At 36.5% G+C, this 18703-nt stretch overlaps 1 protein-coding gene and 1 long non-coding RNA gene across 2 annotated transcripts; one reads left to right on the top strand and one right to left on the bottom strand.

Moving 5' to 3' along the window:
- Positions 1 to 1278: 1278 nt before the first annotated feature.
- Positions 1279 to 14547, bottom strand: chmp2ba (charged multivesicular body protein 2Ba). The gene is made up of 6 exons (XM_008403696.2): positions 12634 to 14547; positions 7894 to 7985; positions 4875 to 5069; positions 4051 to 4153; positions 3724 to 3830; positions 1279 to 2682 (listed from the first exon to the last, which is right to left on the bottom strand). The coding sequence occupies exons 1-6, from the start codon at positions 12665 to 12667 to the stop codon at positions 2563 to 2565; spliced, it is 651 nt and encodes a 216-aa protein (XP_008401918.1). The 5' UTR covers positions 12668 to 14547; the 3' UTR covers positions 1279 to 2562.
- LOC103461387 (uncharacterized) lies at positions 11183 to 15431 on the top strand. The gene is made up of 3 exons (XR_533106.2): positions 11183 to 11480; positions 12433 to 12483; positions 14541 to 15431. It is a non-coding gene; the product is annotated as an uncharacterized LOC103461387 (long non-coding RNA).
- Positions 15432 to 18703: the final 3272 nt, after the last annotated feature.

Raw genomic sequence — 18703 nt, 5'->3', positions numbered from 1 at the left:
TCTCTGTYGCWGAGTTGGTGCATTTCTCAGAACAGAAATGGAATTCTCAAAACTACTTGTTTAATTTTCAAATCAATTTGTCACTTGGACACATCAAAAAAATTATTTCTTGTTCCTTTCAACAAATTGCAAAGCTTTTGGACATCAGACATCATACAGGCTCAGTTCTCTGCTTCTTCTTACATTTTCAATTGCTTTTGTCATGTTGATCAACATGTATTATACAGGTCTCTGTTGAATTGTCTCAACCTCCACAATATTTAAGCATTATTTCATTCCATGCAAAATGCTTGAGCAAGTTATAATATGTCAATCATATAACTAGATATTTCCATTAGATGTTTTTTTTTTTTCTAAATCTGGAAAAGTGTTCCAAAAAGCCATCGCCTCACCAGTAATGATCACCACACCTCACTGACTTTAGAGTGACACAGGGAGTAAAAATTGGAAACAATGGAAGACCAAGGATAGTGCCAAAAAGTGTATGTAGACAGCACTGCTAAAGAAAAATGATGAATGAAGATAATTTAAAATGAGCTGCAGAATATTTGGACGGTCCAAATATTCAGACTTTATTCACCAGACTGGTCTGGTGAGATGCAATCAGTTGAACTCTTTGGATGTCATTTTAATACCATATTTGGAGACGAAATAGAACAAATTTCCACAAAAATATTTTCTGGGGTGATGTGGGGGTGKTAACATTGTTTCTGGCTGTTTTCCAACATAAGGAACTGACATCATGTAATCAAAGGCATGGTGTATATAGAAATGTACTGCGGCATTCTGGGTAAGAAGCTGGAACTGAAATAAATGTTCTAAGCAAAACGATGATCCCAAACAAACTCACTTTGTTTCTAAGAACAATACAGCAAAAATATAAGTCTGGAGTCTTTACAAWCTAACGAGCCATCTTTGAACTCGGTCCAGCTACAGAAAACTTTAATCGCAAATGTTGCATGACCTTTTAAAAAAAGACAACTTGCTATTTTTAAATATACCAGAGGAAATAGTCATTTCTAAAGAACTTCAACTTTATCTTAAAACACACACACAAATATTAAGAAAAACAAAGCTTTTGCAAAAAGGGGATGGACATTTAATACCCTAGGATGTCATTTCTGAAAAATAAAATAAAAGTTAATTTGTCACGACTTCTTTCTACACTATGGTTGAGGCAGACACCTGGTGTTACAAGAAAGTTCAAAATTAACTTTCTCCCTCACAAAGTATTTTATGTGAGGGACCCTTCATATGGAAAAACAGTATGAGAACCAATCAGAATCGTACCTGAGGAAACTTTATTCCTTATAAAAGCCATAAACCTTTTACAGAATCAATTTACAATAACAAAGTAGTAAACAAACATGAGTACGCATGTCTTTGAAAACAAACTCCCACCCAGGCAACGGCACTCATCAAAATCTGTTATGTTAGACTGGTGCATGATAGAGGAAGAAATGATGAGCAAAACCTCAGAGGAGTGTGTTGGGCAATGTGTGTCACACGCGTGCAAGAATGACATTTTCAGTTCATTTTGAATGAACGACGTGGAACTAAACGGCCAGAGAGAGAAAGATACAATGTTTCATTGAACAGACATCACYGTCTCTCACAGAGCCTGAAACTGCTGACATTAACAATTCACTTTGTTAGMAAGTCAGACATAAAACATTTGAAATCACAGTGTCATTTCAACATACGCGTCCATTATTTTGTAGCTGTAGTGTGCATGTGTGTGTAGTTTCTTTTGTAAGAGCCAGCTGAAGATTCCTAAAGAAAGTAACTGCACAGCAGCCGAGAGAGAAAAGAGACTGCAGAGCCAGCGCTTTTCTGCAATCGCTGATTAAATCAAACAACCTAGAAGCCAAATAAAACCTTATTTAATTACTTTACATCAACAGACAATTAATTTAAAATCATGCCAGTCTTCCAGCCTGAATTAAACTTTAGCGGCAAAGTTAGTGATGGTTATTCTAACACCTGGCTGTAAATGTCCTGTAAGCGATAAAAGAAAGCAAAATTGTCCACTGGGAGTTCTAATGGAGGTGGTTCCACTCAGAGAAAACGAGTCAGATGGGTTTAAATGAACCCAAAGCAACACAAACATCAGGTAAATGATTTGAAAAAAAGAAGGCAAGAGCCATCTGTTTATTGACAACCCCAAAGCTGTTTTTAATCACCAAGTCTTGCATTAAAACTTTCCGGAGAAAGAGCATCAGTCACTGATTACAGGACAAACTAAATGCTGGCTAACAGTCAAATGGAAAAGACATTTCCAAACTGCATTTCTAGCCCTTCCAAAGGCAGATTACCATAGTTCTTGGGCCAAGTTGTGGCCTTTCCAGTATCATAATAAATATTTTTTCATAAATACACGTCCAATGAACTTTAAGGCAATATGCATAACAACGTGAGAAAATTCTGCCTTTTTGCCTTTGACTTTGTGTGTGTAGAATAGTGTATGCAGCTTTTAAACAATGACAGAACTAGTGCATCCGACAAGAGTCCGTATCAAACAGTTTTGAGTTGCACCAGCTTAGAACCTGAACAATAACAGAACTAATCCACTCCCAGAGCTCGAAGTTGTCTCTCGATCTCGTCGTCGGAAATGGTGGCTCCTTTGGAGGAGGCAGCGGTGGCACCGGGGACGTTCTTTCCTGCAGCTGGTGCTCTGACCATCTGAAACCAGAAGATTGGCAGGAAATCCCATGAGCAGGAAGAATTATTAAATAATCACACAGCCTTTTTTTAGTCACCAAGTGTAAAGAATAGATTTTCCACCGTACCACAAAAATAAATTAAAAAAAACAATTTAAAATTGGTGAGCTATCTGTGATTTCTTGTACAATAAGATATTTTTCTTTGAGATGACAGCTTCAGAGATTTTAGAAACCTAATGTGCGAGAAGACGTAGCAACTTTGTATGGAAAAAAAAAAAAAAAAAAAGAAAGAAAAACACAAACGTTGCCGTATTTTAGAGAGTTTATAGCCGATTCCAGTGTTGGCACATGTTGCAGCCAAATCTTTGACGGTAAACCATCCAGTGTTGCAGCCTTTTGTGACACAGAATACCTGGTATTATACAAGTGCTTTGAAATTTTAAAGAACAAAATACGATGCAACAAAAATGGAAAAAAAAAAGGAGAAATAATTTTCTTGTGTGAAGCACTCTTAGCACATTTCTACTACTTTAAACTGAACAATTTTGTTTTCTCCACCTTAATGAATTTCACGCATTGCCGAAGCTCTGATGAAAGACTTTTCCTTTCAGTATTTTATAGACAAAGAATAATATTATCAAGCTGTCTCCATGTTCACTGCAGCTGTGGGTACATTTGTTGGACGACGTGTGGATTTCTGCAGTGTGCAGAGAGGTAATAATTCATGTAGCCCCCCAGGGGGAGCCAGACATACAGCAGACGGAGAGCGTGGCAGTAACAGCGCTTGAGCCTGAAGAGCTGTAGGCGAGCCCCACCGTGCGGCAGCTGTTGTGCATTTTAACAGCGGATAAAAGAAAAGCCATGTGGAGAGTGTATTGTTTTTGTAACCAAGAGCTTTTACCTCATTTAGGAAAGACAAGCTTGTAAAAATCAGCAGAAAACCCATTTATTTGTATCCTCCCAAAATGCTTATGATTCTCCTTTAGGTAATGATGAGGGCATAAGGGCTTAAATGTATTAGAGTAACATTAAACAGACGACATCAGACTTGGTGTCTTACCTTCCCTGAGATCTCAATGCCGATCTCATCCAGGACCTGGTTGACAATGTCCTGAGATTCTTCTTCATCCCCAGATTCATCAAAAATGTCATCTAAAGTGTCGTTGACTGGACAGATAAAGATATAGGGAGGGGGAATAAAAAGACGAACACAAAATTTTAAAGTCAAATTGAAACTCTAAGGTAGGTTTTTTTTCTTTGTTTATTCTTTCATCTTGATTTTTATTCACTTGTTTCTATTACCAAACATACATTCTCATATTAACCCTCTAAATCCTTGTTAAAAGCTTATAAACACCACATGTGTTTGTGCATCATGTGCACTTACTCATGTCCTCGGTCATMCCCATCTTCATGTTCTCCTTCTGGAAGTCCTGCATGGTTTTCAGTGTCTTCTGCGGATCCATTTTCTTATTCACGGCCTGCATCGTCTTCAAACGACAGAAAGGAAGCAAGATAAAATCTTGGGGGGGGAGGAACATACATAAGTTGCAGGACCAGCCAAGCTAGGAAAAATGTCTAACTTATAGTCAGGAAAATACGGTATTAGCTTGGTTTTAGATAAGAGGCCGTACGTCTCGTACTGCCTCCATTGTCGCAGAGATAAGAGCAGCAGGTAGGTCTAAACACAGACTGATCATTCATTTCCACGTCATGCAAACATAAATGTGACCTACTTGGGTCACTGAGGATGACATCATACCCAAGATCTCATCTCCTGCTGACTGACGCACTTTTCAGTTGGTTCAAATATTTCTCTTTCTTTCCGTCATAGAGAACTGCACCCATATATTTGTGTCAAAATAAACTTAAAGCGATCACACCTCATCACCCTCCATTAATCTGAAGCCTAATTATATTTAACCTGTCAGTGTGTGGTTGTACAATACTTCGCTCCTGGCCATTAAACGCTCGTCACACTTCATTAACAATGATGCTGGGACTTCCCTTAAAACACATATAGCTCCTACAATAACCATTTTCTCATAATGTTTCCATTATGACACAAAAAAGTTAAGACAAAAAAAAAAAAATCCCCAAAAAACTTGATCATTTTTCTGGGTGTTTATATGTACAATATGTAAGTGGAAGTAATTCCTAAACATTTAGCACATCTGACCTCAGAGCAACTAATATGGTGTAGGATTTTACCTTGGCTGTGGTAGACATGGCACCAGCCATCTTCATTTGAGAGTTCATGACTTTAGTTTGCGTTGACATGGAGGTAACCTTGGAGCTCACGGCGTACGTCCGGTTCTTCTGCTTCCTAAGCTGAACTAACTGCTTTGCAAGAATCTTACAAGCCTCCTTGTTGCCGCTTTTAGCCATTTTCTTGATCTCCAACTCCTGGGGAGAGAGAAAAAGAAAAAAAATTATAAATGAATGAGCACAAGACCAAGTACAATCTTAATTTGTTTTCTCCTCAAACATGGTTGTCAATGGTTTTGACTGGAACTTTGAAGTTTTTGCTTTTTAACTTTTCTTAATATTCTTGTCAATTCAGACCTACCCTCAAGACATTAGCTGTTGTTCCATAAATAAAATAAATACCTTCAGACAGACTTCACATTTTAAATACATATATGCGTTTGTATTCATAAATCTCTACAGACCAACAGAGATGTTTATAAATACAGACACCATAAATACCGTCTTTTAGATCAAATACTATTCGCTAGCAAGCCAAGCCAAGCATTTAGCTTCAGTAAACATGAGGAAATATGCTGCTGCCTTCAGGGATTGTGTGTGTGGGCCTGACAGTGTGAGAGCATCCCAAGAGATGAGGCAGAAGCTGAGGGTTACAGTAAGCTAGCCGGTCTCTCGGCTCCAGAGTGTATTGTTTATGTCTTGCATGCTGAAAGCATCCTCAACAGGAACCAATAATAAATGCTTTATATTTGATACAGTCATAAAAAACACTCCACTCAGCCATTTTCTTCAGCCTCTTAACACAAAACATTTATGGACTGTCATTTGTCAAATGCATCAAGTTCATCTGTAAATTATTTAATTGCAAAAATTGGGGCTGAACTGTAAGGAAAGAAGCTGCATTACCAACTGCAATGTCAGAAAATCTCATACCAACAAGGAAAAAGTGGGGAAGAAAGCACTGATGGTAGTATTGATTGGAGACTCTGAATATCTACTTTCCCTTTAGACATCAAGAGGAGAGCCTTGTTGTGATGGATAGCTGCTCCCTCCTAGACACGATCTAATGCAGCACTCAGCTGAGAGGCTGTTGTGCTTTTCCTGAAGCAGTCTAAATGTACGATTCTATTTATTTATTTTTTTTACTATCTGCAGAAAACATTAGTAAATGCTTTCAATTTTTTTAACAAGCTAAAACACTGTTGATGTTTGGAAACAGCACCAAGAATACTGAAGTTAACCAGAACCGGATGCTTTTCAGCTTAATAAGCCTTTACCTCTGCCCATGTGGTCAGAAACTCAAAAATCCTACTTTTCTCCAGTCAGTGAACACACCTAAGTACCATCAATAACACATTTTGGCATAGAGGTTACTGGGTGAAGACTCAGCTATTTTTAGAATAACTGAAGTCTGTAGGAGGCATGAGGGTCATTCAGCTCCAAGAAAGAGCTAAACTTTGGTAGATCAGTTCACTCCTGTGCCATGTCTGAGTTTTTACAGATAAAAAAAATACATATTTAACAGCTCTATGTTATACTTTTAAACATTGATTCAGGGAGCAGAGTTTTTTTAATGACAGATATCCTCAGAAATCAAAACTTGAACTTAAATCATTAGAAAAACAAACAGTTTTTGATCACTTTTTTTTGTATAAATAAATATAAAGATTCAGTTGTCAGTGTGGTTACATTTTATTGTGCTGTTGTACTGTCTATTGCTCTCAGAAAAAAATTTACAGTTTATAATCAAATTCAATCAAATTTTTTTGTTTAGTCAATGGTTTTGCATGTGACAACAGTCAGAGATGCAAAAAAGAAATGACTACCCATCCCTAATAGATGATGCACAGAGAATTTTTTATAGTTGCTAGCTGTACGAATCATGCTCATAATTTTAGAAATTAATAATTTATTCATTAAATTGTCCTGTCTTTGTTTTAAATGAGTGAAACTCTACCATTACTCTCTGACAAACTCGCTGAATGACTCCTCTACTCCTAATCTAAATAATTAATGACAGTTCTTGGCTAAAAGGCGTGAATTAAACATTTTTGAACACTGGTCGTACAGTTCTTAAAGACAAATCAAAGTAGGGTAATTGGTTTTGGAAGGTCATGGCTTTGTAAAAAGTGAGCATTAGCTTCAAATCTGAAAAATAAGTTGTCCAAAAATAAACAGAATCAAAGTTCATCTGGCCCTCCTTAACTTCATGGCAAATAAAAAAGCAATATATGCTTTTTTATGTTTATGCTGGTATGCAGCACAAATCCACCTCAATAAATATTAATACGCATATTTGAAGACTGACTGTAAAATTTGACTCATTTTAACACATCCATTTCATTTTGCTCTTGTGTTCCCTGGTGTAAATAGAATATACATCATAATAAGACATACTTTGAAATCTTTGGTTCTCTGCCGCTTTTAATAAAGGCTGTGCCTATAAATCTGAGAGTGGGCACATTTTCTTATTGGAAGCACAATGGGGGACCCTTATGATTGTGCTAACTTGCAGATTAAGGTAATTTTCATTTGTCAGCCAAGATCCTTTTAATTCAGGGTGTACAACAAAGCTTTTAAAGACCAGACTAATTAGCGGAAAGCATTAATGAAGAACAAAAATGGGGTTCCCCAGGGAGGTAATTATGTCCCACACGATATTTACTTAATACAGCTAAATGAGGAAGACACTCTCCGCTTCTTTCATCTTACTGAAACGGGACATGTAACGTACGGCTGTAGCCTCATGGAGCGAGCGAGCGTGCATGTGCGTTTTGCTTGCTTGGAGCAAAGCCTCCACATCGGCTCATTCTTTTCTTTTCACTTAGATCCATGAGCCACTTGGGTTTAGTCCTTAGTGGTGAAAGGGAGATTTAAACGGATTTCTAAGACTTTTTCATCAGCTGGAGGTCCTCGAAGCTTTGATGCAATATGTAGAAATCTAACAAAAATCCTCTGCATGGACATCGTTTATTACTTTCCATTTCTTGAACTTTATTGGTTAGAGTGTGTGAATTCTGACCATTTGTTTCTCTTGCTTCTCCAGCGCTGCTCGGTCCCTGGTGATCTGTCTCTGAGTGCTTCGTAGCTCCTTAGACTGTTCCTTGATGACGTCTTTTGAAAACGTAAAAACAAGTAAGACAGAAGGGTTAATACTGTATGTTTCAATCAACAAATCAGGTTTTATTAGTAAAACACTTTTCATACAATCAACTTTAACACCAGGCATTTTTGCAGAAAGGGAATAGAACGTATGCAATAATCACAAAAAAAATTACGCTTTTCAATAAAACTGAAGAAAATGTCTAGCAGAATTTAGAAATAAAGGAAATGGAATCCCATTTATAGATGCGGAAACTCTACAGCAGTGTTTCTCAACCTTTTTTGGGCCAGCGCCCCCCTAGCCTTTATCCAGGTCCCTCACCGCCCCCCACCAAAGAATTTGCAGGCTACTTTGCACTGACCATTATTTTATTATTAATATTACTATCACTATTGTAGATGTTTTGATTTTTACGCTTGTTTCTGTATTTATCATCAAAAATAATTTCCCAGAGAACAAAAAAGTCATGGGAATTAAAACATGGATAGAACTGCAACTACATTAATCATAACTCTTCTTCTCTTCAGTGTTTCTGTCAATTCTGGTGGTGCAGCTCTGTGCTGCCTTCAGGATAATGGGACAACAGAGTATCATCCATAAAACTTCACCCAAATGGCATTTATTGTGCAAACCAGAGTTTTCAGTGGAAAAACTAAAGTTCCAGGTCCTTTTAATGCCATACAAATATGAGACAGAAAAATGGATTATATCTTTATATAGACCTATTGATTATAGATTAATAGTTTTACTGGACAGAAATTACAAAGAACAAATCTGGTTCTTAATCAAATCTTAATGAGTCAAATTGAAAGTGTCATGGAGTCATCAGCCTCATGACATTAACACTGACATGAAAAACAATATTGAAGAAATAAATATATCAAATCCAATTAAAAACATAAATAAGTGATCAGTTCTTTACTGTTATGGTCTGTAAGATACATTTATTCTCAGTACTAGATGTGGTTTTAACAAACCCATGACATTTCAACAATATTATTTTGCCTTTTATCTGGAAAGTGTGTTTATTCTTGTCATACAGTCCTCTGTATTAATTATTGCTCTAAAGGTCTTGCCATACCAGTTTATTCCTCTGTATTTACTTTAGTTTCTTAGTTTACTCTTGCATTTTGTTCTTCATTCATTTCCATTTAGTTTCTTTTGATTAGTATTATCCTCTCTTGGTTTRTTGCTATGTCCACTTTAGTTTCTTTCCTGTTGCTAGATTTATTTTATYGTTTATTGACCATCAGTAATCTTCACTCATCACCTGCTGCGCCACCTAATCATCATGTGTTTCACATCATGCGTTGATTTTTTTCACTGTTCAGCGTCGGATTCTCTGTTTTTATGCCATAATTCACATCTAGTTCGTCGCTCCGTTTTATGTCCCGCTTCTCCTGTTTCAGAGTTTTGCGCAATGTGCGCGTCTTTTTTTTTTACCCCCTAAGGTGAAAGGCAGCCGGGAAGCGTATCGATGGGGAAAAGGCAGACTGACATAAACCTTTAAAAACAACGTAAACAATTTCTGCATTCTGATTATTGAAATTTAAAAGTGCTGTGTTGTTCTATCACCCCCGTTTCATACCGGACCACTTACAGCACTGTGTTAACGCTATAAAATGAAAGCTCTCCTTCGAGGTATCACCCATGGAGGGATTTCTTTATTTCTGTATTTAAATGGGTTCATTTTTCAGAGGGATACTCAGTGAGGGTATCGTGATTTTAGCTACCAGTAGCAGGAGAACGAAGCTGCGCCAAGAAGCTAACAGAAGCTAACAAACACTGAATAGAAGAAGAGCTGCCATCGATACAGTTGCAGCCAAGCATGATTTAATGTTACACAATACAGTTTTACCAAGTTGCTCAAAGTCTAAACCGGCATTGTTCTGCATTTGAGGTGTAAAGTTTATCTTCGACTAAACGCCCCCCAAAGGCATCCCAGCGCCCCCCTTTTGTAAAAATGTCGGCCAGCGCCCCCTGAATGCCCCCTGGGGGGCGGTACCGCCCACGTTGAGAACCGCTACTCTACAGGAAAAAATTGATATTCAAATATTAAAATACCAGATTCTTAGTAAAAAATATATACACTTTAACCATAATACAAAATAGCAATAAAATTAAAAACTGTTTTTTATTTAGTATGAAATATAAAATGGCGATGTAATCTTAATTAATAAATAAATAAATAATAAAAACATCAAACTTAAAAAAAAAAAACATCTTGGTTAACCAGTCATTAAAGTTAATAGGATAAAAGTAAGGMAGAATTATTAAAGTTAAATCAAAGATTCTWTTGAYGAAGATAAACACTCTTAAAATATATAAATACATGTTCCTTAGATAAAAGCTAACTGGAAAAATAGGTAAATGAACCTTTTGTTACCATTGTACTTATTTCATAAAAAAAAGAAAATGAGAAAAAAAAAAAAACATACACAAAAGGAAAAACATTTCTCATCTCCTACAATAAAGTCAATGGTCTGCAGCATGGCTACTGAAAGAAATCTAAAGCACAATAGTCTTAACCTTTGCAGTAGGCTTGTTTGATTGTCTTTGTCTATTGCATCCAAAATACCGCAGCAAGATCAGCAACACACTGAATACACACTGACAACTGTGGCAACTGCTCTGGCAGCTGACATCAATATTGAATCAGTCAGCTGCCAGAGCATCATGTGAAATATTGCACAATCCTGAAGTCACACAATGACAGCTGACTAATCAGAACAAATCAGGATAATTCACACGGCTACTAGGTCAAAAAAAAAAAAAAAAAACATCTGAGATTCTGAATTCAAGGTCTGAATTTTAATTATTTTTTATCATTTCTTAAAATGTATGAATATATACATTTGAAAAAGGAGAATTTTGTGATAAAAAAAAAAAAAAAAAATCAAGAACACGACTGATAAACAGAAAAAAAAACTAATTTGCTTCAGAATATAAATGTTGACCTGATCTTCTATTAGAGCACCATCATATCTAAATATTATAATAATTATTTCAATAATAAAAAACAATTACAAAATATAAATTAGGAGTATAAAAGCAAAAAAGACAGCTTTACACGAGTTTTTAAGCTTTATTTCATAACTGAATGACATCCTGAGAAAGCAGCTTAATAAAGCCTATTCTTTCAAAGTCAGTAAACAATAAACTAGTTAGAATCACATCACTACAGTGGACCACTTGTAGGGATGATGCATAAGTGCGTATAAGGTGACGTGCCGCCAACGTATCAAAGTGGGAGGGATATCATCCTACAAATATGTGCCATCTTTCCCCCCCAACACCAACCATGGGAAGTAAATTTAAAAATCGACCAGAAACCACTCCGACGACCAGACACAAGGCAAGAAAAAAAAATCCAAAAACTCTCCGTCCAGAGAATGAAAGGGTGAGGGAAGACTCGGGAAATGCATGAGACAAGAAACGTCAAAAAAAAAAAAAAAAGAAAAGCCAGCATTAAAGAAGATCTGTTGACAACTCAACATACTGTGAAGGTAAGGGAGCACAGTGAGTACAGTATGCAGATTGTTGCTGTGGGTGAGGCTGGAATGACAGGGATGGGAGGAGTAAGTAAGCAATGCTGTGGATAGATTTTCCTACTCCTGCTATGCCTTTTTTCCCCCTTGAACCTGGTTCTATAGTTTAATTCAGATTTTCACACATTGTTTTTTTTTTTTTTTTTTACAAAAAGTGAAGAGGTAGATATTAGATTTTTATGTCCTGAGAGTCATTATTTGAGAACGAATAATTGATTTATACATTTTTTAGGAAAAATGTGTCAGATTTTCCATTTTAACTCTGAATGGCTGATTGTGTTGCCTGAAGAAATTATTAAAATATTCATACTGTAAGGTTTTCCAGAATCGGGTTACTAAAATTAATAGGTTAGAGGATGACGGCATGCCAAGACGTCATACTTAACCTTTCAAATTCATTACGCAATTACAATGTAATTTYCCCTCTCCTTTTCCTTATTGTACTCCTTCTGTACTAAAATCCAGTTGGYAAAACRAAGTTTAAGCAGAATTATGAATGGTAAATGTTATGTCTGAAATAAAATAGAAACGTAATCAAAACCGTAGGTGTTCAAAACATTCGACTGAGAACCATTTGCAAAAATCCGGTGTTTTGTCATTGAATATACCTTTAGTATAAAGGCAACTTTGTTTCTGTACTTTTTCTATATTCACAGGAATTGACATAAAGCACATTGAATATACCTTTAGTATATTCAATGACATTCATTTTGGGTCATTTGTTTTGTATTTCAATTAATGTGCATAAAATCACATTTTCTAAGTTTGAGTGACAATAAAAACATCCTCTTCGTACAACCTCAAATAATAAGTTGACTTTTATTCCTCGGTTATGTGGTGAGAAACCCAGACGTTCTTTGACATTTTTAAGTCATTTGTTTGCATTTTAACTATCACATTCCTATCCTAGGTTATTTCCTTGAATCCAGGTAGTTTGGGAACCTTTCGACGCTTTCTCCAGGTTAGTAACGTGACTGGTGACTCAACAAAACCAACAACAGGTTCAACGAGTTATATGGGGACAGCTAATTCAAACGGGAAGAACACATAGGCTGAAAACAAATGGGCTAAAAACAAGTTAGCTAGCTTTTGTAACACAGAAYAAACTTACCATCGACAGTCTTCTTCTTGAAGAKGGAAGCCATGCCTCTACTCTGTATATAACTAACTATAGAAATTAAATTCAAACCGTGTACTTTAAACAGTACTAATTCCTTTCGTCTATACCGTCAGCAGAGGACGGTACGTCTGCGTTATCAGCCTTCGTTTCCTGGTTGACTTGTGCTGTCGGGAGTTCCTCCCTCAGCTGGCGTCACGGCGGGACCTTTGTGCTGCTTTCAAGTGCACCGCGGAAAAGTCTATTTCATGTGAATATGTTTGCTAAAAATGCCAAATTAAAATAAAGAATAACAATACGTTCGAGCTATTTTTGGGTGGTAAAGATGAAATTAAACTAGTTTTTGTGTTTGTATCTTATCTCTACCTTCTGTACTAAAAAACAGTTAGCAAAACCTTGGGGATTTAAGCTTTGTTGTTACTACCGTCAATTATTTCAATGATAACAGTAATTAAAAAAAGCAAAACAAAAAAAAAACCTCTCATGAAAGTATCATCAGTTGTTGAACAGAACAGTCAATGGTACTATTTTCAGRATGACAAAGAATAACTGACAAATCTAGTCTGTTTTTTGGATAAGTTGTCTTCATAATTCTCTTTGAAAGCATACTCCATGTATCTCTTGAATGCAGCACATAGACGGAAGTCTGTTAATGATATAACAAAGAAATATGGTCATTTTATCTGCATAAAAAGGCTAAGAAAGCAAATGAAGTCAAGTYAGCTAAACGTATTAATCTTCCCAATATGACCTTTGCAACTTTGTTTCTGTACTTTTTCTATATTCACAGGAATTGACATAAAGCACATAATCATATTTGGTGAACTTTTTCACATTTTGTCCAGTTACAGTTGATCAGTGTGAAAGGGGAGAAATGAGATGTTGTTTTACTGTTACTTTTAAACATAGTCTGAAAAAGCTTAATGGGTTTGAATAAAACTCACTCCAATGTCTATACCACTTATCCTTGCAGGGTAGTGATTTGGGCGAGTGCCTAGACARGTTCCCAGTCCATCACAAAGCATCCCTTAGACACTCAAGACAAATTACCATGCTCAGCAACTGACTCTTACCTAAGGGCAAGAAAGACCAATTAACATAACAGTGATTTTTTGGACTGTATAAGGAAGCTAGATTACTCGTGCATGCAAAGGGAGAATACAGAAACTCCATCCAGAATKACCCCAGGTTTTTAGTGTATCAGCAGTAGAAACTGATACACGATACAGCCCTAAATTACCAAAATTGTAAAATTTGTATTAAAAAATAACWAAAATTTTAAATCAATATTGTTTTAAACTTTTGTCCATATTTACRTGCTACTTTATGTTGTATACTGTTACATAAAATCYCAGCAAAATGCCTGTAACACAACAAAATGCAATAACATTCAAGGGATATGAATACAATTTATCTAGAAAATCACAACCAGTTACACACAAAAAGATAATACACTTAAAGTACATACTGTAACTGGGCAGTGCTTAAATGCTGAGCTGTAGTCAGCAATGTTTGCAGGTGAGTCGACAAGAGTCAGAACAGGTTAAACAAGTTAAGTTTGGATAASTCAGTTCCGATGACATCAGTGCAGCTAAAAATAATTAGCTTCTTTGTCCTACAGAGCATGTGTACATTAAATTCATTTGTGTTTGAGCACAGAGCAGTGAAGTGGCTTCCCTTTTTGAAGACAGTCCATGAAATTCCCWGTAGAGCAGTATCACATATTGCATTCCAAATTTCATTTCTTTCCTTTTTATCCCCAGAAGAGCGCTAAGCTATCCAGTCTGGTTTGTATTCATATATTCCTTTTTTTCCTGACTCATATTAACACTGAGAGGAAGTTTGTGAGGGACAAATGGGACTCTTGAACCATAACCAACTCAATTTTGTGTTTTGGTTAGAACAGGAATGAATGCAAGAGACAGAAGACAAGCCGTAAAAGCGTGTGGGGACRCATCCTGGAACGATGTGAGACGCCAAGGGTGACTTTGAAAGAGGAAGATGGGTAGCCCTCAGCACTTTTCCCTGATCTCCAAGGAGGGCAGTATGTGTGAATGCACAGTTGCCTCTGTGCATCGGCATGTTGTCCTGAGGCATTACTCTTGTTAAAGTTATTAGAGAAGATGTTTAGCACTAATCAGAGGAGGGCCAAAGGGACCAAAGCTAAATGGCCTCATCATCACAGGGCCCTGGCGGTGATAAATCTAGCCCCAAGCATTAAGAGGTCCGGCTGAATGTGTAGATGCAAAGCAGTGCAATGTAAATCAGTACTTAGAAATTGAATTTGGTCCTTTTTTTATCTGCTTTGTAGACAAATTACTTTTTTTTTCTTTTTTTTTATCAAAACAATGAAGTACTCAATCTTACTGAGGATTTTTTAGTTTTAATTATTACTCTTATATTTTAAGTTCGTTCCTTTTTCAATGTAACAAAGGATAAAAAAAAAGAAACAATGGAAACGTGAGGAAACACGTCCATCCTTATTTCTCTTTGTTCACTGCTTTTATAGATCGGATTGTTTCCTACTTTCTCCACTTAGTTTTTTTCCAGTAAACCCCATTCTCTTCCTTCACCGGGTGATCTAGCCTCGAGCAAACTAGAACGTAATGTTAAGGCACTAACTACAGTGTGTCTGCACACAGACCCAGCAGAGAGAAAGAAACAATCATGTGTGAAATTAGATTTCTCCACAAACAGAGGGGAGTCAGAGCCATAAAGTACACCAAGCTCCTTGGCTTTGAGGGATCAGCCAAAACTAAATAAATAAATAAAAAATTGTACAAATACCTTCACTTGATGATTTTTGCAATTATTTATCTGATGTTTCTTTTGCTTYTCTTTACAGGTGAAACTCATTGACAGATGCTTAGATATGAGCCTGATTATGTCCTAACAATAATAATAATAAAAAAAAGTTAAATGTTTCAAACCACTTTAAATAGGATTGTTTTCAGGTGTAATTTGAGCACAATACTTGCACCAAATTTTAAAATTTTTCCCAAGGTCTCTTGCATGAGTATTTTTACTTGTTGAATTTTTTGGCATTTTATAATTTTGCAAGTATAAACATTTATTTTGATAGAAAAGAATAAAGTGGCCAAAAGTGGAAGAAAAATGATAGATTGTTTAATTAATTTATTTTATTTAATTTATTGTTTCAACCGTTTACAAACATCTATTCTAACCTAAATCTAATTTGTGACTTAATGCAATCAGCCACGTTTTATCAACTTGCATATTAAAGGGAACTTGTCCACATTGTTTGATAACTATGATTAAAATAGAAAGTTTATAATTGAATTTAAATTTGTCAGTACAAAGGATAGAATATTGTGAACTTGGGCTGCATAGATAAACTGAATTCAATCATTTGCACTCAGCCCCCCTTTCCATTTCACCCATAGATAAACTAAATGTACAAATGTTGGGAGATCCTAAAACACCTGCTGATCTAAGTTTACAGAAAGGTATTTCTACACTTTCTCCTCACAAATATGTGGTATTTTGTTTTGGTCTATCTCTAAAAAGTTGGATACATCATTATTCAAGACAATTTTTTAGTTTTATTATGACAAAATACTGAMATTTTCTAGATACTATACACATATACTTTTGCAAGGCCCTGCATTTGCTCTATGATTTAATGGGAAGCAGAAGCAATATTTTCCAAACTAGTGCAAGACATCAGGCAATCTTGCTCCTGAGATGCTTCCTTTTTATTGTAGCTGAGCTGAGCTTGGTGCYGTATTTCAGCAAAACAAAGGATCTGATCATATATCACGGTTTATCATTTGCATTGGAATTTTATGAAATCCCCGACAGTCTCCTCAGTGTGTGTCTCATTTCCCTGTTTCACAAACATACAATAAATTCTGAGCGATAGTAGGATAAAGTATATGAAAATATGTCMTTTTATTCCCTTCACACCTGACAAGCAACTGCAGGCTGAAACATCGTCTGCATGAACATAGAGACAGAAGCTGCAATGGGAGATTCGGGATTTTAGGAGCCCCTGTTCACTCTGACGGATACATGGTGGGTTCACCACTGATATGTCAGCAGAGACGTTGTCAAACAGAAGSACAACACATAGTTTGTTAGACAACCTCTCGGAAGAGAAGAGAAAACTCAAGCTTAAGAGCATTCTTGTGTTTTTTTAGGCACAAAGATRTATCTATATGTGTGACAAACACACTGTCCCCTCTTCAGTCTAACATAAATGCAGCTGAAGCTGTACACTGCTTTTGTTTTCTCTATCAGCCTCTTGAGGCTTACGATTTWCAACCCCCAACAGTCCTTAAATTGCTCTTTTACTTTCACTAGGACTTCTTGTTTTACTGGTTGGTGGGAATTCTGTTCATACTATAATCATTGGTACTACAGCTGTTCATATTGCAATGTCCTTTTATTTGTTCTAAGGCAGCACTTGTAACATTTTGTTCTGATAATAACATGATAATTTGACTCAGGCGTGTCAATGAATCAGAGACCCGTCTTACAAGTTGCAGGACACCGTCCCTCGAGGACTGCATTTGAAGACCCCTACTCTAGATCGTCCACAATTTCAAGTTCTGTCTTATACTATTTTCTATTCAGCTCATCCCTCAAGTTTTCTAAAGGACTTTGCTCTGCAGACTGAGATGGCAATGGAGAMGCTGGATTTTGTTTGTGTCAAACCCTTTCTGTGACGATTGGCCTCATGTTTTGGAAAAAAGTCACTAGATTTAAATCATCTAGTTGGATGGGTTGAGGGTGCTATGCTCTTTACCACAAGTTCATATGGCACTTGAAAGCAAATGGGCTCACATCAGAATAGATCCTAAATTTTTAATTTAACTTACAAAGAATTATTTCTATTTTTCTTTTTTTTTATTTACCCCCTCTGAATGAAAGGAATAGAAGTAAAGGTTATTATTTACCAAAATGTTATTGTCAGGTGGGACTGTCTAAAAATAAATTACCTTACATTTGTATTTACAGACTTTTTATGTACTTTTTCATGGATATGGAGTGAAATGTAAAATTAAAGCAAGTATATTCATATATTGTTTTGAGGTRTTTCCTTTGAATGACAACATAATTTCAGCTRATACTGTTTGCACATTAGGTTTTGGCACGACCTAAATAGGCGTTTTAATTAGAATTTTGCATATTTACTAAACAAAATTGTTTCAGGTAAGCTACTTCTTCTTGTTTAGCTGTAAGCCTATTTACGATTAAAGATTTTTAAACGTAATAAATCAGAGAAGTAGAATAATCCTGTTTTAAAACAATCTATTTGAGAATTTAAGTAAAAAGTGAGACATTTTTATTTGATCATAAACAAAGTGATGGAGAGGAAACCAGGACATATGGACGACAGCAGGTGTCTGAGAGAGTAGGAGGGAGAAAAAGGAAGCAGCGGGGAAGGCGCAGGGCAGGGGAATTTGGGATGGTCTAATAAATCGAGTGAGTGACTCCACTCTTCTTTGCCCGTGGGACAAATGTACTTGCGCTCACCGACGCAGCGCAGCATCGGGGAATAGCGGGTAATGAGAGATTATTTCACCCTGTAGTGTTTGCTCATCACCACTGCCACTCCCGGCTTCCCCAGCCTCCCATGACACACACACCCACACACACATAGAACCATGGAAAAAAAAATAGAAGATGTAGTGCTTGGATGCAGTTGTGGAGTTACATACAAATGACCAACGATGAGCCACAGACATGCCAACACATGCACACACATTCACATACACATCCTAAAGGCTTGCTGGTTTGGTGAGTAAGGTCAAACAGTAAGGTGTTATTGTTTAAATCTGCTGCTGGCACCTTTTTTGGATTTCACACTCAGTGGGGCACCCACTCGGTTACACCATTCAATGACACGCTCTTTTTCTTTTCTACAGGTTCTTTTTTGCCTGGGGATGCCAATCTGTTTTAGAGTATGCCCTACACGTGTCAAACCAGAACTCTTTTTTTCTTTTTTTTACTCTCTCTTCCTCCTCTCTGGTCCATGGTCCTTCTTGCCCCCAAGCCAGGCTGCAAACACAAGAAGTGGGCTGGTGGTCCCAGCAGGGGT

This window comes from Poecilia reticulata, linkage group LG2 (assembly GCF_000633615.1).
Source record: "Poecilia reticulata strain Guanapo linkage group LG2, Guppy_female_1.0+MT, whole genome shotgun sequence".
NCBI lineage: Eukaryota > Metazoa > Chordata > Actinopteri > Cyprinodontiformes > Poeciliidae > Poecilia > Poecilia reticulata.
Note: the sequence above shows the minus strand (reverse complement) of the source record. Positions and strands in the feature narration are given on the sequence as shown.